Source organism: Ammospiza nelsoni, chromosome 8 (assembly GCF_027579445.1).
Source record: "Ammospiza nelsoni isolate bAmmNel1 chromosome 8, bAmmNel1.pri, whole genome shotgun sequence".
NCBI classification, from domain to species: domain Eukaryota; kingdom Metazoa; phylum Chordata; class Aves; order Passeriformes; family Passerellidae; genus Ammospiza; species Ammospiza nelsoni.
In genome coordinates, this window is record NC_080640.1 from 16,888,159 (window position 1) to 16,910,429 (window position 22,271).

Here is a 22,271-nt window from a genome sequence, read left to right on the forward strand (position 1 = left end):
ACTTACATAGTCTTTGATGGTTTCTTCTGAACGAGCTATCTGACCTTGTAGTTTCATAATCATTTCATCTTTTTGCTTCACAATGTCAATCAGTTCTTGAATCCTTTCATTTTGTATATTCATTTTCTTGAAAAAGAAAAACAAGTCCAGCGTTAAATTGAACTCTACCATGGTTTTTAGAAGCAAGATCACTTAAACTATGCTTGATATTTAAAAAAGGGCTAGAAGCATAGTGTAATAGCATTTTAAGTCATTTGAATTTTATATTAAAGCAAACAATTCTGCACAAGTTTTTTTTGAGAAAGTTACCTCAGTTGCTTCTTTAAGTTGTTCAGCAGACTCATCCAATTTAACCCTCTGTGCTTCAAAACCTGTAACAGGAAAAAAGCCTGCTTAACATAATCAGCCATCACAGTTTACTCAGTAATCCATGTCCTTGTGGTACTTCACAAGTTTTTGAATACATTTATTTTCAAGTTGACTTCTGCTAGGACATTTCAAAAATTCTTTACATTTTCTGAACTGGACAACTGAGACTTGCACCCCATTCAAAATACAGATCACGTCCCAAGATCTCTGCAGAGATCATTATGAGGTGCTGCTGGTTTTTCCTCCAAAGTTCCACATGATGCCCAAATACACTGCATCAGCAAAACATGAAGTACAGGGATTACAATACAACAAGGAAATGAATACCCTTAATGTTTTACCCCACAATTCTTAAGTCTGGAACAATTTTAAGTTTCATCTTAAAAATGTAATAAGCAAGGCCTATAGAATTGTTTAACCTGAACTTACACAAAACAATGGATTAGCACCATTATACCTATGATTTGTTTACACAATGCCATACAATGAGATTAATATTTCTATTTTACTGTACTTAATTTCTTTTTTTGTGTCTTTCATATCACACTTAGACCCAAGCCTACCTTTGGTTTTCTTTTCCAGCTCCTCCTTGGTCTCCACCAGTTCAGCAGTTATTTTTGCCAGCTGTTGTTCAAGATAACCTATTGTTTCCTGTGGGTCCTCTAAGGACACAATGTACCGGTGTGCTGCTTCTGCCTGATTTTTGATATCTGTGATATCATTTTGCAGAGAATCAATAACACCCCCAAAATCAATGCAGGCAGCTGTGTCTGTGCGGGTTTCTTCATTCTGAAAGAATTTAAATTCATTTAGAAATGGCAAATAATCATACAAAAGCCATTTTTTCTACAGAAAATATGGAACGTTGTTAGGAATTCTAATATATAAGTACAGTTATAATTCTGACTTCAAAACCATCTTGTGGGTTCATATGCACTGACTGCCAGTTTGTCCACCTTCACACAGCAGTTTCCAGTACCAAGCTAGAGCTACTTTATCTTCATAACATGACCTACCATTACATTTCCCCTTGTATTTCCACATAAACATCCCCTCCAAATTTACTACAAAAGTTAGTGTATTTTAAACCAATGAGAATATTGAATGAACAGAGCAGGCAAACTCTTTTAGAAAGAACACATCTGAAATTTTCACATGACAGGAAAAGTTTGTGAGGTCAAGTAACAGTAACTTATCACAGTAACTTATCACAGTAAATGATACCCAAAAGACTGACTTTGCATCTTGCCTCTCTGTTTTTTTCAAAGGGTTTCAAACTCTCAAGAGACAGACTCAAGCTAAGAGTCTAGATATGGCTTAAGTGGATGAACAAGTCTCATTGCTCCAGCTGTAGCTACTACTGCCCTAACAGAGAAGCCTCTGTGGCTACTCCAACACAGTCCATATGTGGGACATAAAGTCAGACTCAGATTTTAAATAGGCACTAAATGCAATGGATTTTATAGCATAAAAATTTTGCAGCTTTTCTCCCAATTTCTTTGTACAGAATAATTGTCACTTTTTTGCTGGAGAAATGCAGAAAACCCCTAAAACTCCTGAATTCCAAGGCTCAGCAGTCTCATCTATTAAGTAAGATAAATATATTTTGCTGAGGACACAATCATATTGTGTGCAATTCCTTGAAACCATCCCTGGTATTTCTTGAGAAATACCATGACCATAACAGGTAGTTAGTAGAAGGGACATTTGGGGCAGACAGATAAAAATACCAGAAGTCCAGCTTGCTCACTGCAAGGCCGATCTTGTAATTCACATTTTTCATCTGCATTTTTACTACAACTATTTACAAGTTCCTTGAAGATTTCCAGGCGTTTTTCAGCATTTTCTTCAAGCTGCTCTCGTTCATTAGCAAGGCACTTACTAGAGTAGACAAAAAAACAAGTCAGATAAAAGCTGGCAATGAGAGAGGCTAAAAAGTTATTAGCACAGTTGCCTACTAACAAAGATGCTTTCTTGATTTTGGCACTAAAAAACAATACACAAAACAATGCTGCTACCCTAAACCAGAAGTATTTTTCACATACACCAGAAGACTAAGAGGGATACAAATACACAGATTAGGGACAGCACTTAAGAAAAAGCATTTTTCTAAGCTGCTTGAGACAGCAATGTTTGGAGTATCACTAAGATAAAAAGGAACCAAAGAATTTGTAAATGCCCCTCTTACTAAAACTTGCCAAAGCAGCTCTTTCCTTAGAAAGAGTTCTACAGGAAAAAACCACTATTTAAAAATTATACACAAACACATTCCTACCCATCCCACAGAAAAATCAAAGCCTTTTCTAAAGAGCATTTTTCCTGAGCTCACAATCCAAACAGAAACCAACACATTGATGCAGTAGAAGATCAGATCTAGGAGAAGACTGTGGTCTCTTACAACAAAGAGATTTATGAAATAAGCAAGTTTACTTTCACTTTGTTAACAAGTAGCTTTAAAACCCATTAAAGCCAGCTTACTTGAAATTTAATTCCCGTTGAGCATAATAATTCGTAAATTCTTGTGCCACTTCATCACGAATTTTTATTTCCAGCAGTACCTTATCTTTCGTTTCAGTAATAAGTCTGTTCTTCAGCTCTTCTACCAGATTCACCAGCATCTAGAATTACAAGTAGCGTTATGCTTTTCATAAAGCAATCCTTTACCACAAGTGAGATTTCCCCCATTCCTCAAACACTACAACACTTTACTCTGCAGCTGGGAATAGTTTTTCTGGTTCTTTTATTAGCTTATTCATAAACAGAAGGATTTATGAGTAGATTGCACTACCTGTTTGGTACTAACACAGCAATTTAGGTTAGCACAGAGGGGGTATTTCCAAAGAACACCAAGTTTATAACAAAAATTCAAGTTATCTTTAAAGATAGACTTAAGATCCACAGAACTTGGCCTTCATTTTTCCAGATGCCCCTTTTCGGGTATTAATGAAACCTCCACAAAATGGTCTCTAGTCCTCTGTTCCCCTGCTCCTTGTCTTGCCCAGAAAGAGCTAAAATTGCTATTTCTTGAAGAAGAGTGTCCAGAGTTTTCTTGTGTATAAAGTAACAAACGAACAATCTTGTGTTGCTCAAAAATAGGTAATATCTTCTGTGTATTGCCCACAGGATACCAAAAGAAGAGAAAGTCAAATCTGCAACTTTCACTGCTCAGTTTGCACTTCGACAAATTTCATATTTTCCCCACAATAAGCACCAAGTAATCCCATCTGCAGTTCCAAACACTGGATTTAGGTAGAATTAGGTAATGAGGGGGGTAGGGAAAAAAAAAAAAGAAAAAAAAAAGGGTGAGATGGAGGAAACCAGAAGGATACATTGCTTAAAGGCTCCATGCTATAATTATTCTTAAAGCAGCCCCAACACATACTGTGTATTTTTCTTTGGCAATAACAATCTGATTTCCTTCATTTTCCTGCACTGCTTCTTCTCTTGACACACTGGGCTGTTCCTCCATCTCATCATCATCATCTTCATACACATCTTCCAAGGTTCTGTCCCATAGGATTGTAGCTCTTTTCCTTGGGATTGGCATTCTAGTGACGTTAAGCATTGATGATTCTCCTGCCAATTTCTGGCCAAATGACTGATCTTGGGGAAGAATAGATGTGTCCATAACTAAAACCTACCCAGAAAAATCAAGAACAAAGTTATTGGTATTTTTTAAAGCTTCATTGGTACTGTGAAGACCTGCTGTACTCTCCCAGTTTATCTATCCTCTGTTCAGAGTCACTCTTAGACCAGTTTCCAGTTAGAGCACAAAGTTGTCACATTATAGTCTAACCCTTCTCTGGGTTCCAGGAACACCAAGTCTCACTCACTGGATAACCTACAAGAGGCAGCAACAGACTGTCCATTTCCTGTACTTTGAGTTTCCAGTTGCATTACATGAACACCATCCCACAAAAATCTATTTCTTTCACAGCTCTATAACCACTACAGTCTGCTCCTTCTGGTATTGTACTTAACCTGCCCAAATTCCAAAGACATGGACTTAACTGTTAACAAAACCTTTGCATGGCTTTCATTAAAGCTACAGCACTGATCCTCCACACTTACATCCTCCAACTTTGCCAAAGTTACATCACTGCACTTACTCCTTACTGACTCTGATTCCACTTTCCCACTGAAGCCTCTATGAACATAAAGATGACCTTTCACATTCTTTGCTGCTCAATCTATTTTATCAGTCCTTCAGATGAGCAATATTCCAAGTTAAGATAGCAATAGTATATAGGACACCTAGAAGTGAGAGCATGTTGTATCTGCAGGAGAAATTTACCCATATCTCAGGAAAATTCTTCCAAATACAATAAGTTTCTTATTAGGCTCCCATGTTTCATGGGAGTTACAAATTTTCAATAGATGCTTCCACCCCCATGCTCCAAAGGAATAAAAAATCCCAATAAAGTCTTTTTAAAATCTACAGGAGATAAAGCTCAACCCAGTGTATGACTGCAGTACAAGACAACACTAGTAACTAAATTCATATTCCTAAAGTGAGAAAACCTGCTCTTTAAAGCAAATCAAAGTTACTGATCATCAAGATCGACTACAACACACTTACTTTTTGTGCAATGGCAGAGAACTTCAGCACATTGAGTGTTTCCTCATAGGCTGATGCACATTTGCTGATGTTTACTATCATGTACACCTTCCCCTTTCCACTGAAAAATCCTTGAAGGAAATGAGTTAACTTACTTTCCCGAAAGGGTATGTGCTGCTGCAACCTTTCAAAGACAAAAGAACAGGTGATCAGAAACTGTGTAAATTCCAGTCAGTGTAAGAACTATCCAGCCTGAAGACTTCAAAGTTTCACTCTTACTATGGCACTAGTAACAAAGGTGTTTTAAATATAAGTTTTAAATTTATATTTATTCCAAAGTTTGTTTGATAAGCCAAGCTCAGAACAAGTAAGTAAAATCACTAACCTCTATGATAGCATGTCTAAAGGATGTTACAATTTAAGTTATTTAATTAAAAAGCAAAACAAGGCAAGTTTAAAGATAACTTTTGTATATCAACAAGACTCCAGTATAGATGTCAGAAATCTATACATTTTTTCTACCAAAAATTTAAGTGTTACTACTGTATATTTTAAACAATAGCTTTTAAACAATGCAGGCAACACCTAAAAACCACAACCAGTTGGCAATTCATGAAAGGACTTACTTTGACTGTTGACAGTTCTTGAGAGCATTAATACACTTGCCCAGAGTCAGGAGAGAGGTATTTATATTTCCACTCTCCTTCAATCTGCCACCCTCATTGCGGGTCTTGGTATATCTTTCAGAACCAGCAAGATCACACAACGACAATCTGAAAGCAGACAAAGAAAAACTCACTGTATTTACCTTAAAGATGCACTAATTATTCACTTTTAAAAATGATCACTTTTCCTCATCCTTCTCAAGTTTGCTTCCCTAAAAAGTTTCCCACTGTTTTCTGCTAAATATTTGCCCAACACGCTTCCTACTTCACCCTACCCACCACCTCTTCATCCCCTTCCTTCTGGGGACTGGTATGAGTTCAGGAGTAAAGAAGTCTGGCAGAACCTTGTGCTGAGTAGAGGTGACAACAGCACTGACACCTGCTGGCTTGAGGAGAGGGCCAAGTACTGCATGAGGGTGGAAGTGGGGAGCCACCACACATGCAGGAGGCTCTGCCAGTGAGCACTGGGTGCAGCACCAACACACCAACCTGGAGTAGCTGACAACTGCATCGTGAGAAACAGACTGAACTTACTCATTGACTCGGGTCACCCTCGGTATTCCTGAATCTTCAATTTTCAGTAGTTTAACTGTGAATATGCTGTGACTAAAAGGAGAAATGGAAATCAGCAGAGAAGTAACAAAGTAGATCAATACTTTCAAAGTATTTTTAGCCTCCACAACACCTGTTCAAAATGTTGTTTGGTCTGTGAACACATCTAAGCATACACAATCAGATACAAACTTTTAAAGAGATGTTTATGCAGCATGTATTTTGATTTTTCTTCAGATATGTAGATAAGTGCTTTTGTATAGTATTTGATAAAATAGTGTGAGCTTTCGTACAGGTTCACCCTACTGAAGAACTGAATCCCTTTGGCTTAAGCCATTGTGCCACACACTACTGAAGGACACCAAACCTGAATCTAGAAATCTAGACCTGGTTAAAGCCTCTTCCTTTCCTAGAAACCATAAGCCATGTTCTAGTTTCTCCTTCCTCCCACCCATCGCCCTATGCCCAGTGCTTCTCAAAATGTCTCTTACCTTCTGCTGGAGGAATTATTTAGTTTCGTGCTTGCAATACTCTGGTGTTTCAACCCCAGTTTTAGAAGTCTAAACGCTTCTTTGGAGTCAGAGATCTGAACCCACTGCAGATCTTTAGGAAGAAGAAATATGATAATTTTTTAGATAACATTACCAAAATAAGTATTACAGGGATAATGCATGCACAGCAAGGACACTACATTTACTTGAGGCATAGAAACATTTTACTGCATCTGCTTCAGACAGAAGTTACGTGATGACAAATCAGATCAAAATGCCTCCTCTCTCATAGGAAAGGAAGGGCAAGTACATCACCTAATTTCATCATTCTATTAGCATGCTAAATATGTTCCATTCAAATTAAGTGAGCAACCTTAGCCTGAGTCCAGACAAAAAAGTAGGGTTTAATATGAGTAGAAAGCCCTGTAGTCTTATTCAGCAAGGCAGAATTCTACCTTCTAAATTCTAAAATAAAGAACAGCTTCTTCAATTTATACCACAGTTGAGGGGGGGGAAAGGGAGGAAGGGGAAATCATATGGATATCTTTCAGGACCATCAACTAAACTGAAAAAAATCAGAAGCATTTCGCCTGCAATATGATGACCATATGTCTAAAGTCTGCTTCTCTACCAGAAAATACCGAAAAAATTCCCAGAAACAAAAATCTAAAAAATGTTTGAGCCAATTACGAATACCGTTAAGAACTAATGACCTCTTTTTAAGGAAATGGAAAAAAATCAAACCCCTAAAAACTTGTCACTTGTTTCCAATATTTCTCCCAATATTTCAAAGAAATTTCTTCCAATATTTCAAAGAAATATCAGGGCAGTGAAGTGCAGAGGCTTTTAACAGTTTTAGTCAAGAGAAAAGATAAAACAGTATTGCAAACAGGGATACTTCTAAGTATGTAGATTGTAATAATTTTGTGATTGAGTTTTCTAATCTAAACATCATGACACTTAGACCAACTTTTCAAATTACATTTGGCAATTTGCAAGGTATTCTATTCACCTTTCACAAAAGAACATCCCTTGATGTCTTGAGCAAGGCGGAGTGTTTTTCTTTTCTTGTCATTTGACATAGGAATCAGTAGATCATAAAAACATTCGTTGTAAATCTCAAAAAATGAAACCCAGACAGAAAATTTGATGTAGCTTCTTGCAGTTGTGATAGATTGTTCCAAGTCCTGTGAGATATCTTCCAAATCTGCCAAGTACAAAATATTGCAAATATAAACCCAGTGAGCTTCATTAAAAAAATTAATAAGTAAAAACTGATATAACAAACCTTCTAAAAACCACTCAAAATCTAAAATTCATTTTAAAAATCCATTTAAGTTCCCACCCCATTTCTTAAATATCTGGAACTCACATGCTTAACTTATATATTTTCAAGAGACACCTACTCTACTGCTTCCTTTTCCACTTTCAACTTCTATCAACCACATAAAGCTTGGTTAGAATTAGTCAAATCTCTTCAACATCTTTAAAATAAACTGACAAGACTTCATTTTGACTTTTTAGAGTAAACCTAGTATTTAGGTAGTTTTTTCATTGCTAGAATTAAGTTTATATAATTACATAGAGGTACTCTAAAAGCCAGTCAGGATATCACTAGGACCCACAGCATAAGTGGTACTTTTCTTTGCTAGAACTTCAGCTCATTTAATGCCTGTTTAGATACACTTCTAACCATTTCATCCTTGTTTTCTGCCCAGGTTATTTGCTCACTATCCAATTCACAGGCATATAAAATTGACAAGAAGTCATTTTATTAGCATATGCCACAAGTCAGTTATTGACCTTAAGATGGCTTATTTGCCAGATTTAACTGCAAAACTTTATATAAAACATACCCTTAGAATCCACAGGTGCTTTGTCCCTAGTGTTAATCTGGTGGTCTACCTGCAAAAGAAAACAAACTTTGAAATACACTAATTTTGCCAGTAAAGTTATTTCTAACAGCTCTATAGTATTACTAGATGGGAATACAGCTTGGGTGCAGTATGCCAACGGCAAGGCCCTGGTTACACACTAGGTCTAGTGCAATAATTGGTTTCATATGTTTCCAGCTTACCTGGCTAACCCCTGGAAGTAAGAGGTAAATGTAGAACACTCATTCACTTAAAATCTGAAATGAGCAACTCACTGCTTCAAGATACATGTTCAAAATAAATGACAGAGTTGAAATAAAGCCCAGGTTTTACTAAGAGAAAGACAATTTTCTTTTGCTATTAAAAAAGTAAACCAAATAATTATAGCTAGAGCTTTGGAGTTTCATACATACACTCCTTTCCCAGTCTTGGTTTTGGTTAGCTAGGTTTTTTTTTAGACACAGAACTGCAAATTGGATTTCATTTCTTTAGGCACTTTATCTACTGAAATAAGTATGCTTAAGAGAATTGATATGAAATAAAAAACAGGTATGGTTTGGTTCAGGTTTCTTTAGTGTTCTGTCAAGAGTATATTTCATAATAAATTTTTTCAAATAAAAATTTTAGGTATTAGGTTTTACACATACAAAACACCCACACAAACCTCTGTTGCAGCAGATGTAAACTTTGCCAGCAAATTTGTAGGTTTAAGTGCTGCTCTTATGAACAGTTTCATAAACTAGAAGGTGCATTCAAACACACTCAACAGGTTTTTCTCAAGTCCCTTCTGAAGGCTGACAGAGCTAGATGTAACTTACTCCTGTGCTTCTGAAGTCACAGAATTTTGCTGCCACCTACCTGCCACACTGGAGCCCAATGGATAAAAACCAAGGCAACAGATACACACATTCTTTTTTCCTTTCAACACTAGCTATTATAACTTAGCATACCACAAGAGAAATGCTTAATTCTTTTTATAAAAAAAAAAAAAACCCACACTTTTCTAGTTCCAAACCCCCATATATGCTGAGTTTTATTTTACATTATTCCACTCACTTCAGGATTAGAGGACATCAAGAAAAAGGTATGGTTATACAAAGTAAAAATTCCCCATAACTCTAACTGGTCTTAACAGCTTTAGAATTGCAGTCAGCTTCTAAAACTGGAGTGTTTCTGGACTGCTCAACAGTGAACTGTAAGAAAAAAACCCAGCAGAAACCCATCTTTAATTCAAACTGTTAAGTCCACAGTTTATATAGCTCTGCTGCTTCAAACAGATTTATGCTTCCTTTAAGGATATTTGTCCAACTGAAAGGGCAACAGCCACAAAATTATTCATTTCTTTCAAGTATTCTGAAAGACCCTATGTTCTTTAAAGGATCAGACCTACTAGCATTCCCACAGATATAACTGAATGAAAATAGTCCCTTATTTATTAAGGATCAGTAATCCCAGAGGATACATTATCAAGTGCTCAAGGTACAGGAAAAACAGTACAGGAGTACTGAGCCACAAGACAAAACTCCCCAGGAACAGGGGCCATCAGCTCTACAGCTCACTTCACTGCTAGTGTGAATGGTTGACAGCAAATGGACACATCCATGGTTAAATACAGCCAGCATTCTCTTCCCACTGCAAATGAAGAACATGGAGCTGTCTAAAGATGCATGTACTGATCAATATAGAAAGAAGGGCTCCTCTACCTCTTTTATTAGACGAAGTAATGAATTTTTAATGGCAGTTTCTTCTCTCACTTGGTTTTCAGTCAGCTTTATATAATCTCTACACCGATAGGGTTTGAGATCCATTGCTGTGTACAGCTTTCCTTGAATGCTTTTAAACAACATATCCATAGTCCTTGGCAGAATACCACCATCATCCTCTGTCCCTGAAAGAACATACAAAAGAAAAATCCAGTTATTACAAGGTATAGAGAAAAATGAGGACAGTAAGATAATATAAATCTCGAGGCATACACAAAAAGTTTGAAGACAACTTACAGCATGAAGCAGTGGAGTTTACTTTTTCTTCTCAAGGTAACAGAAATATCATTAGAGAGCTTTGAAAACTATTTGGCTTTCAAGAACAGTTCATGCTCTATATCAGTAATGGGTACAACAAAAAAGAAAAACTACTGGAGTATTTTACACAAGCTTAGCCTTAAGGGAAAACAAAACAAAAAAAAAAAACCACGCATGACCAACAGACATTTGATAAAGACTTGATTTATTTTGCATTATCTACTTTTACCTTGGAAAGTGTAAGTTTTGCCAGCATTTGTTACACCATATGTAAAAACTAGACGATTACATCCATCTAGGAAATCTTGCACTGGTTGCTTCATGGTACCTTCAAAGAATTCTTCTTGGGTTGTTTCAGGTCCAAACACCTGAGTATTACCAAGAAATAGTTATATTTTGAGCAATTATCATAGACTTTTAAAGCATCTTTTAAATTCTGTTAGTTTATAATCTTGAAGACTATAAAGTCAAAAAATACAGTTTGCTTGGTATTCAATACTGTAAGTTAAAATAATCTGTACTAGAAAGAATTCACAAACATTTAAAGGCAACTTATTTACTTGTGAAAAAGTGAACTTCTGTAATGTTGGTCCTGAAGATTTTTCACTTAGTCGACTCAAATAATGTTGGGGGGGCTTCAGTACAATATTTGTTGAGTCTTCAAGTGAAACACAGTCCTATTTAAAGGAAACAAGCAATACAGGCATGAAGAGACCATAAAGCACTCAGCTTACACGAAAAACAAACAAAAAACCCCACAAAACAAATTCTAAGTACTTTTAAACTAAATAAATGTCCCACCTGCGATCCATTTTCTCTTTCCAATGATGTAAATGGCCTGACACGCAGGCAAACCTGTATGTGTCCCTTAGAATCCAAACTGCTCCTCTTAAAAGAAAACACCAGAAAACAACAGTTAGAAATTTGGTTATTTTCTTGATAATTAGCACATGAAACAAGTTTTATTGAATCCAGATGTTTTTAACAGACTTATTTGATAACATGGGAATCAAAACTACTTCACTAGATTAGCTTGGACAAGTGCTTCAGCCCCTGCAGAAGCTTGCTGTTCTAAGTTAATCTTGCAGCACATTTATGTAAGCACTGCATTCAGACCAACAAAAACATTGTATAAACTGGCAATCAGCCTCATTCACAGAAAACTGATGTGCCCAATAGGGCATCAATGCACTGCCACACAACTTAGTCTAAACCCTAAGCATCTTTCAAACTAAAAAATAACAAAGAAGCTTTTAATCTTCCCAGTAAAATTCTGACTATTCCTACCTATGAAATGATTAAACTTATGTTTTAAAAAATAAATATCCAAACAGTAAAGTTTTCTTACCTGGCTTGTGTCTGAGTCCGAAGAAACCAAAGAAAATTCTGAGGAGAGATCTGTTTTAATATCTTCCATACGTACTCGTCCTGCTCTGGGAGATGGCTCAATGCTGGCAATATAGGATGGTCTGTAGAACTTCCCACTATCCAAAACTGGGTCCATTCTGCAAGATAAAATAAAACTACGTTGTGCTCCCTGATAATATAACATATAATATAGCATATATATATATATATAGCATATATATATATATATAAATATAAATAATATAGTGTGTATATGTATATATATAAAAAATATATATATATATAAAATACACATTGCCATGCCCAGGCTACAGCAAAGCATATCAATTTTTTTACTAAATACTAATAGAGAACATACAGTTCATTAAAGGAATGGGCAGAGCAGGATTGGTTCAAAACCCTTTTTCTCAGGAAAAGTGTTGGTTTCCTGCCTATAATGAAGTCCCATTTCCCGCAGCATAAAACCTGAGATGTATCTGCATTTCAGTGTCAAAACACTTAAGGGCTCAGTTTTCCTATGTAAAAGCCAGACACAACTTTAAGCAGTTAGACAAATGCCACCAGGCTGCAAACAAGATAAAACTATACATAAACTAAGCACCAATGTTTACTTTCTAATCTAATGTTTCTTCTAACCTAATTTATTTTTGGCCTAGCATCTGTATCAAAACCAGCAAAAACTTGGCCTGAAATATCATCATGGCTCGAACAAAGACTGACCTGAGAATAAGCTACAGTTGGAAAGAAACATACCTGTGCTGTCACGATCTGGAAGTCTCATTCATCAGCTACACAAAGGCACACTGCAAAACCCTTATCAGTCCTTTACAGGAAACATATTTATTAGATGACTGGCATTTTAATTGCTTTAAATCTAAGCTTAAAGTGCGATTTGTCAAGATTATGCTCTCATTCTGAATCTTTTTCCTTAAGAAGTCCAAGACAAACATTAAGCTGTGTACACAAGGCCAGAACTGTAAGTGTTCACAGAGCCCAGCGGTCAGAACAGCGAGGTTCAAGCCCTTACAGAGTGCTCAGCCCAAGGTGCAGAATTCCACGTTGAGTCACCCTGTAAACACTGCAGGCATTTACATGCGAACAACTGTACTGCCCAGCTGCAGGCACCAAAAGGTACTCGTGTCCCGGGATGTGTTATTCCAAGCCTGCTAAGCGTGACAATAGAATTTAGAGCTGTAAAAGACCCCCTCAAAGAAGGGGACCCCCAGGGCCCACACAGCAAAGCCACAGCTCACATACAGCCCGTGGTGCTGCCAGGCAGCAAGACAAAAGGCAGAAAGAGCTCCAAACCACACAGTGAGGCTGGCAGCTTGCATAAAAGCTAAAGCAACAGCCCTAACACCTAAAAAAAACCCCAAAAAAAACAACAAAAAACCCCAACTTTCTTCTCTTTAGGTATCAACCTTTCACTTGCAGGCTCTGCGCTATTTGCCTGTTCTTACGGGACACAACCCGGGCGGCTTTGGCAGCAGCACAGCGGGAGTTCCCAGGCCCTACTGAAAACTGCTCACACGCCACAGCCCCTCCGGCGTAACCGGGATGGCAGCGGGTCCCCCGCCACAGAGACCACCCACACCGCTTCACGGTCCCCACGACCCCCGAATCACAAGCACCGCGGCCCCTCTGCCAGCGAGGGCCCCACGGCCCGGCCCTGGCCCCGGCGCCGCTCACCTGCCCGGCCCGGCCGCCGCTGGACTCGCGCTCCGCTCCGGCCGCGGCTTCTTTTCGAATCCGACCAATGGCAGCGCACGGCGCCGCGCGGCCTCCTGGGCGTACGGCGCTGCCGCGGCGCAGGGCTCGACGGGAAGTGTAGTCCCGGAGGGGGGGCTGCCTATCCCGGTTTGCCCTCGGGCGGCGGCTGCGCCCCGCTGGGTCGGAGCGCCCGGGGCGGCTGTGCCGAGGCTGCGGCCACACGGGGCCGCCAGCGCCCGGCCCCCAGCGCCACTGGGACCTCGGCTGCCGCGGGAAGGCGCCCTGGCCCCGCGGGCCTGTGTCAGGCGCGGCAGAAGGACGAGTGTAAGTCGGAGCTTGCCGGGGCTCCGGGTGATTCCAGCCCTTCTGCTGTTTGTTTGTAAACAGGATAATCATTGTTTGCAGGTGGTGAGAGGGAAGAGGCCGGTGACCTGCTCGATGCCTTGTACCAGAGCAGGGATCAGCCGAATTGGGAAACTCCCGGTGTAAGGTCAGGATGTGCTGGAGCCGTGCCCTGGGTTCCAGTCCTGGCAAATGAAAGCTGTGGAAGACACTTAGTGTGGTACCTTTGTTTAAAAAGTTTCCCCAGGCAGAAATTGTTGTTGGGTGCCAGGTTTGCATGATGGGCATTTCATTTCTTAATCAGCAATGAGAGGAATTCTTTGGCTTTATGTTTGAAACAATGTTGTAATGCAAGTGAGATCATCGGTTTCTGCAATGTCAGGGTATGGAAATGTACAGAATTTGGTGACAAAAATCAACATGAGTTTCTCTTTAGAATCAGACAGAAATTCCTTGAACTTTAATAAGAAATGTGTGCCAGTTTTGAATTGAAATAAAAGGACAAGTAACTTGAAAGTAGTCAGTATCTGCCAAAATTAAATGTTTGTTTTTCATTTGAAGAAAAGACAGCCAGCAAAAGCAAGCAATTCTATAAAGGGATAATTCTACACAGATTATGTATCAGCTGCTTTCATGAGGTTGTCTTTAACATTAAATCCTATCTTTCCTTAAATCGAGTCTGTATCGTATCAGTAAAAGAGGTATACTGAAGGATTTCAGTTAGGTTGTAGGCCACGTTGTAACAGTTGGTTTGTTTTAACAGCAGAAAATGATGCAATACTGAATTTGAAATTGTTTGCTAGCAAAACTGAAAAGCTCTTGAAATCATACTGTAAAAGTCCAGGTAAGGTTTTAAAAATAATGTTGGTTTCTGTCTTAAATAGAATACAAACTACTGAACTTACCTAATGCCAAAACACCTTTTTCATACCAGGGGAGGACTAAGAATGCCTCTGAAAATAAGGTAAAAAATAGCTTCTGGGAAAAAATATTAAAGTTGCTGTATTCTGGTTGTTGGAAAGGAAAACCAAAGATCTGGGAATATTTCCTAAAAACATTGGGTCTATGACCTGCAGAACATTATTTTTGCTAAGTTGGGGCATCACAAGGCTCCTTGTACAGGCAATATTTTGATTTTGTTTGAATTTTGGATTTCTGAAACTGTTTTTATGATACTACATGCACTGCCTAAGTTAAACTGGAATCTCAAAGGACTCCCATCAGGATACTGAAAGGGCAGACCAAACCTGACATGTGTTCCCAGCCTCACGCAAGCCATGGTGAAGAAAACATTAGGTCAGCATAACCAATCCAGCCTGCTTTGGAGTGGGAGATGGTGAAACTCCATCTATGTAAATAAGCTTTATGGCTTTCTACCAAAATATTCTTAATTGGTTTGTGCAAGAACACCAGTTGCAACAAAAATATCTGCTGCTAAAACAGCATTCAGTAACTCATTCACCCCTGAAATTTGATTATGTTTCTTTTCAAATTCTTTACAAGTTGTGTAGCACGTTTGGCACTCACAAGAGGAAAAGATTTTTGTAAAGGACTTGTTAGAAACTTATGTTCATTGTATTTGAGACAGGATTCAGAAGTTGTGGATAGTCTACTCATGACAGTGAGATGATGCCCTATGAGACAGCACATCTCAGCTTGCTTTTGCATTGCTGTCAGAAGTAATTAGAGACACAGCAACACTCCCAAGCATCCCTCAGCACATCTGAGTGGCAGCCAAACCAGAGGTGGCTTCAGTTTCTTTGTGCTCAACTCACCTTCCCCAGGGAATTGCCAAGTGCTTGAGTTTTCTCTCATCACCCTTGATTCTGCTGTGCTTCCCCTGCCCTGACAGTGCTGCCTCCCATCCTGGGTGCAGGCCAGGTCCTTCTGCAGGGGCCATTTGGAGCTGACTGCAAGAGCACTCTTGTTCCTTGTCACTGAGATACCTTGGAGGAGAGTGGTGCACCGTGCAGTCCTCCTGGGAGCCTGCCAGCCCTTTTGAATTCCTGTCTTTCAGAGCAGTGCATGTCATTTATCCTGTTCCTGGCACAGTCTGGTGCATGCATTGCACACTTTCATTTGATCCTGCACCCTCCTTGCCCCACTCTCATCAGTTGCCTTCAGGCTTCTAATGCACACACAGCTGATTCTATGGACCCATAACATTGCAGGCTGTTGATTCACATTTTTTTTCTTTAGCTATGTAGGTGTGTTTCCCTTTATTATCTGTTTTAAGCAATGAGCTACTTCTTCAGTCTCATGGAAGGCTTTGCCCCAGGCTGGACTAAGAGGAGCAGCTGGCTGAGACATCAGGCCCGCCTCTCTGGGGGAGGCAGGAGCTTTGTGTCCTCAGTCTGCAAATGCTGCTGCTGTTTTATAGCCAGGGTTACAGCTGAGTACTTGTGGGGTTTCAGGGGGGGTAGGAGGAAACCTTCTGGAAAGAGCTCACAGATGGACATGAGGCTATTCCTTGGAGGTGCTCTAGGAATATAAAATACTATCTGGAAAATGAATCATAGGCTCACTGCAAAAATGGGCCTTCAGGGGTGTATTCAAACATGAGAGAGCCAGTCAAGGGCCTGGAAAGGAAAGAAGGAAAGGTCGCTGATGGGCAGCTGGAGGCACCTGTAACCTGCTGCTTATGCCTTAAAGCTTGTCCTCTGGACACTGCCATGCTTGTGCTTCTCAGAGATGCAGAGAGGCCACCTGGTCCCATGCTGGTGTTTTATGTAATGAAAATGTGCCACATGTGCTCAACATACCATTTTTAAATCTTCAAAGCTTCACATGAAAATCTGTGCATGGTAAACAGAGTATTGCTCCTTCAGCAAGAGCTGGGTTGACTTAGATAGGAGGAGATTTGAAATATGTTTTCTGAAATGTATTTCTTTCACTTTGCATAATTCAAGACTTTGTCTTTGGAAAGAGTGCAGTTGAAATAAAAAAAGCTGTTTCTGTGTCTTCCTGTTTCTCCCCCCACCCTCTGGAATTCCTTCCATCCCTCTTTGAATTATTGCATCATTTTCTGATGAACCAAAGAGATCATTTCAGCTGTAACCAACCTTTAAATTGTAATTAAGCCAAAAACTTTCAGTAATTCTATGTAATGCTTTAATTCAAGTAATCATTCTTTTGAAGGTCAGATCTTGTATTTTGAAATCAGAACGTTCTACCTGTCATAAATGGTAAGAAGTGTTTTCACATTGTGACACAGGTATTTGTCCTGTAAATGTATCAGCTGTTTTTTCTGACTAATAGTCATATGGTGAAATGGTGTAGTTAGTTTTTAGGGGTTTAAGATATCTGCATTCAATAATAAAACTATTTTTAATATAATAATATGTAATAGAATGATAAATAAGAATATAATTAATAAAATATACTGTCAAAATCTTATTCTGTGAAATTTTGTGTATTTTAATGAGAAAATATGACTACTCTTAAATTGTGTGCTGTGTGATTTTTAGGAGCAAGTGTGCATAGATGGCTTTTCCATAGCTAAATGTAGCCTGTGGGGCATTTGTGCCCCAATAAATGAGCACCAGCCCAGCTAGCTGGGAATCCTGTAAACGAGGCATTTTTGAGTTACTGGTAATCACATCATTGGAAATCTTGCCAGAGAATCCACAAGCAGGAAGACTGATGGCTGGTATTGAATAGTTGGTTAATATTCTTTCCTCCTAGTCAGCATTATACTGTTACCTCAGGACATAGTCTTAGAAATGGCTCTACAGGTGGAATAATAAATTGAATATTGTACGTAGAGTAAATCAGGATGAGCTTTGGTACTGTTAGTCTGGATCTTGCATCTTAGTTTTCCTGTGGATTTCAATTTCTTAAAACCTTTTGTCATAAAAATTGAGTTGTATTGTTGATACAGAAGATACAATCCAGAAACACTGACTACTTCAGGAAATTTATTTTTATGTATGTTGCTTATATTTCATGAAGGGTATTTGAAATGTGCATGCAGCTTGTCTTTGGTTTCTTGAAATGCCTAAATGCCTCCTCCTGCTACTATTACTACTACTATTATTATTATTATTATTATTATTATTATTATTATTATTATTATTATTTCTTCTAAAGCTATGCCTCAGTTCTGCAATGATTTGCATAATATATTTTTACGTTCCAGGTCCAAGTCTGAGCCCAGGTATGTTGCCACTTTTTTGTATACATGATGTTAACTATTTTATTTGCAGACAGTGTGCTAGCTCCAGGTTAAGGGCTGGAGATGCATTCCAAATCTTATTAATAAAACTTTATTTCTCCCCATGTGTTATTGATTCTTTTTCAATCATCTGCTGAGCTGTATAAATACCAACAAGAGTAACTATAATTTAAGGTAAAATCTCAGGGTTGGCTTTCCCTAAAATGAAACATATGTTTGAGTTTTATTTCAACTGAGGTTTCAGAAATTTTACTTCAATTCCAAGCTGCTTATGGAAATTCTTCATGGCATTCTTCAAGCTTTAATCCCTAGTATTACTTTTTGAAGAATATTGCTAGGGGATTTTTTTGTAGTGCTATGTAAGATGCAGGCTCTAAATAGCTGTCTAATGGTCCCAGAACCTTCAGAACAGCCCCAGAAAACTTTACCAAAGACATTCTGCTAAAAGGTACATTCTCAATTGTTACTCTATCATCTTACTAAAAGCTTAACAAGATAAATAAATTGGAACATGAATTCAATACTTATCTAGAGTAATGCAATTCTGAAATAGGAAAACTGGCCAAGATACCACTAAATATATATCAGATATATAACTTTTGGGTGAAGAAGCTGAAAGAATTCCAGTAAAGGAATGCATACAAACATCTGTAAGTTCTCTCTAGAAGCCAGAGGACTGGACAATTCTGTGTCTCAGAAATAAAAGGTTCCTGTAAAAGAAGTGGATCAAGAGCAAGAAGTTTTCTGCTCAAATAACATGGGCTAAATCCAAGGAGCAGGCTATGTTATAGTGTAGTATTACTCATCTTGCTGGCTCTGACACCCAAGACAGTTTCTTTTCTTCTTGCCAAATGTCAACCATCTGTCTTGATCTCAGGAATTAGTGCCATTCCCTGACATTTTGTACCTTTCCTTGGAATGTCACCCTGGCTCTGGGCACTCAGGACTTCTGCTCTTACTCACGTGAAGATGTGACTGGAGTGGGAAAGTCACACCATTGACCTTTTTTAACTTGGGCTTCCTGTACAGCCTGTGCTGAGAGACACTCAGAATGGACTCAGGCCTAGGTTAAATTCTTGACCTACATGGTACAGCTAAGCTATGTAATTGTAACCCAAATTACCTTTTGGAGGAGCCTTGCTTTCTTCACTAGCCTCTTAGCTTAGATATCAAAATTAATGTCTCATTTTGGGGAACATGGTTATCCTACAGCATGATAAAAGGGCAAGGAATGAACATTGAGAAAAACCAATTTCTTAACCAGTGACATACCTGGAAAATAATGATTCTTTGACAATAGCAAATGGCCAGTACTTACATTTGACTGAATTACCAGCTGGCCATTGGCCATCCTGGAGGAAAAACAAACAGAAGGCAGAGAATAATACATGCTAGACATCTGCCCTGCACAGAACAAAACCACAATCCTGAATAGAACAGCCTGCATTTGTACCATGCCACTGGACTGCAGTGCTCCTTGGACTAGCAGATGAAAGGCTATGAAAACTCAAGAAGTCTCAGTTCTTCTCAAAGGGTGGATTAATGAGCAGTTAACTTGTTTTTTGGCACATTCTTATGCCATTATTTTTAGCCAAATCAGCCAGTACATCTGTGTGGCCAAACAGATGGTGGGGCAGCAGAAGAGCAGGCAGAAATGCTGGTGGGACAGGAGGGCAGGGCTGCTTCTCTTGTGTTAGGCAGTCTTGGCAAGGCTAAAATGTTTGTAAAGTTGCATGTTTGGCAATTCTTCAGCAAGGACTCGAATATGCAGGTGCCTGCCTGGACTGCAGCCTTTGAGCATATCCGGACTTGCAGAGTTAGAGAGTTTTCCCAAAGGTAGTTTAACATCTTGTTCTCAATTTGATGCTGCCCTGCTTGATGTTGTCACAACATGCTGCAGCCAAGGATAAGCAGAGTTTTGAAATGTATCAGGCTTCCTTACTGAAACTTTATTCAATAAGGTGAAACTGAAATCTGAAGAAACTGAAAGGTTGAGGGCTACTAAGTACTGGCTGATCTGACCATCAGTAGTCAGAATAAACCGTCTTGCAAAAATGGAGAGGTAAACGGTGAAATCCCATTGTTGCTAATTCAGTTTTGTGCATCTGAATTTTCCTGTCTTGTTTAAAAAAATTATAGGATCTGACTTCAGTTTCAGTCAAGTGCTTTGTACAGTGTTGCCAAGTACTGTCTCACTGCCCCAGTACATTGTCTGTGTGGACCACTGAAGAACACACATGCACTTAAAAATTACTGTGAGATCCTTCTGGGTGAAAGGCATTATAAAAATGAGATAATTATTTCAACATTTGATCCAGATATTCTATGTAAAGCACATTTTGGCATTATAAAAAGAACCAAAACATTTAAAGATTTGGGGGGAAGAGAGGAGTCCTTTTTATTTTTAAGGATAATATTAGTATGAAATTAAAAATGAGTCATACTCTAACTAATTTCTAACTTGGTGACTCATGCTCTTGGCAAACTAATTATCCAAGCAAGTGACTCAGGAATAGATGCTATAGTTTTATGGTTATTGCTGTTACAACTAAACATGAGGCGTGATTTTGGGTATATAAGATGTAGCTATATCCTGCAAGTTATGCCACAGTGCTGGTTGAGGGCGTATTATGCATGCAGATTTCTTCAACCTGACGTGTTTTTTTCCTTTTGAGGTAGGATGTGTAGCTAGCTTCTGGGTGTCTGAAGCAGCCATGGACACCAGGAATCTCAGGAGTATATTTGGACAAGGAAAATCTAATCTGGTATGTATTTCATTCCATCCAGGAATGGGTGAAGCCTCATCACAGGGGCATTTCTCTGATTAAACTGTTCACTTCAGATTCTTAATAAATCATTTGATGAAAATTATTGATCTGGAAATGATGGGAAGATTCATATTTGCTTAGGATGAATATAGTACCAGGCTGTTAGCTCTAATCCTCTCTCTGTTTTGTTTCTTTTTCTTTCCATGCCCTCCCTGCTCCTCCTTGGCCGCAGTCTGTAAATTACTAGCACAGTGCAGGTCTGATCTGATGAAACCACAACTAATGCCACTGGCCTGCCTCTGATGGGAAGGGAACCCAGACTATAAATTTAGTATTTCTGGCCTCTGAATAGTCAAGTCTGTTGCTCGTCGTTCCCTTTGTTTCTGTTCTTCCTCTGTATTATTAACTCCCATTGAAGTTCAGTGTTACTGTTTCCTGGGAACCCAGTTTCATTTGGGTGTACATACAATCTAAAGAAGTCACATGTTACCTCCATGGTGGGAGTTCATCCTGCAACAAAAATAGAAAACAAATTTGTTTTACTAGTTCTGAATGATTTTCAGCTGAAGCAATGAAAAGGACAGTCAGGTATATATATTCTAGTGAAAAGTTCATGGTTCTCAACTATGATTTTTGAATTGAGAATTTAAGTTTATAGTAACATTAGAAATTAATCATAATTATTGCAGATAACTATACAGCCTTATTCTCAAGAAAGTAGGCTATTTTTTAGAATACCTGAAATTATTCCTGTAGTGAGACAGGAGAATATCTTAAGCAAGCTGCACTGAATAGTAGTTTGTGTTCTCTTTCTCTTCTTTGGTTGTAAGTGTAGCGGACAACAGATGAAATAATTATTGACGCAGAGAATAACACAAATCATGTCAAATGGACTTCAAACACTGTGCTTTGGGGTCAATTACCTGTGTGCCTGGAACTTTGATCACGCTGGTGAATGGCCAGATGACATAACTTGGGTGGATGTACATGCAAAGATAAATAGGCAGCTTTTCATTGAATTTTCAAGCAGAACAAGAAATGTCAGTGAAATGAAAACGTGTGTTTCTGATATGCTCAAGGAACATCAACAAAGGAAGCTAATACTGATGAATTAATTTGCTGAAACTGCAAGCAAGGGGATTTGTTTGTTTGGTATTTAAACTTAAATGGATCCTGTTTCCAATGAGCAGCATGAAGGGGGTGTATTTCCAGGGCACTGCCATGCCAAATGGAAGACAGCGTGTTCTCTGCCTGATGAAATGTAAGTTTGACTGCTAATCAGCCTGCCTAATGCACTGCTAGATTAATAGCCCATTTTCCTGAGAATTCAGCTTCTGGGGAACTGAAGCTGGTTTTTTGTTTTTAAAGAAAATTAAGAT

General features: G+C 38.7%; 2 protein-coding genes across 3 annotated transcripts in view; one reads left to right on the forward strand and one right to left on the reverse strand.

Annotated features, from left to right (window-relative positions):
* KIF20B (kinesin family member 20B) overlaps positions 1–13,630 on the reverse strand; it is a 30,809-nt gene extending 17,179 nt beyond the window's left edge. The window contains exons 1-18 of one of the 2 annotated variants that reach the window (XM_059477430.1): positions 13,588–13,630; positions 11,879–12,035; positions 11,332–11,418; positions 11,091–11,207; positions 10,760–10,898; positions 10,213–10,397; positions 8,492–8,540; positions 7,648–7,842; positions 6,636–6,747; positions 6,127–6,198; positions 5,554–5,700; positions 4,949–5,111; positions 3,752–4,006; positions 2,848–2,987; positions 2,100–2,250; positions 933–1,158; positions 310–371; positions 7–126 (exon numbers count right to left, since the gene is read on the reverse strand). In XM_059477430.1, the coding sequence (XP_059333413.1) occupies positions 7–126; positions 310–371; positions 933–1,158; positions 2,100–2,250; positions 2,848–2,987; positions 3,752–4,006; positions 4,949–5,111; positions 5,554–5,700; positions 6,127–6,198; positions 6,636–6,747; positions 7,648–7,842; positions 8,492–8,540; positions 10,213–10,397; positions 10,760–10,898; positions 11,091–11,207; positions 11,332–11,418; positions 11,879–12,034 (2,376 nt within the window). In that variant the 5' untranslated portion in view covers position 12,035; positions 13,588–13,630. Of the gene's footprint in view, positions 1–6; positions 127–309; positions 372–932; positions 1,159–2,099; positions 2,251–2,847; positions 2,988–3,751; positions 4,007–4,948; positions 5,112–5,553; positions 5,701–6,126; positions 6,199–6,635; positions 6,748–7,647; positions 7,843–8,491; positions 8,541–10,212; positions 10,398–10,759; positions 10,899–11,090; positions 11,208–11,331; positions 11,419–11,878; positions 12,036–12,651; positions 12,722–13,587 lie in introns of those variants that run through there. The other variant, XM_059477429.1, reaches the window with a different exon arrangement.
* Positions 13,631–21,930: 8,300 nt separating this feature from the next.
* Positions 21,931–22,271, forward strand: part of PANK1 (pantothenate kinase 1) — a 35,459-nt gene continuing 35,118 nt past the window's right edge. Inside the window, exon 1 of the mRNA XM_059477140.1 lies at positions 21,931–22,153. Coding sequence (XP_059333123.1) covers positions 22,059–22,153 — 95 coding nt within the window. The 5' untranslated portion in view covers positions 21,931–22,058. The remainder of the gene's footprint in view (positions 22,154–22,271) is intronic.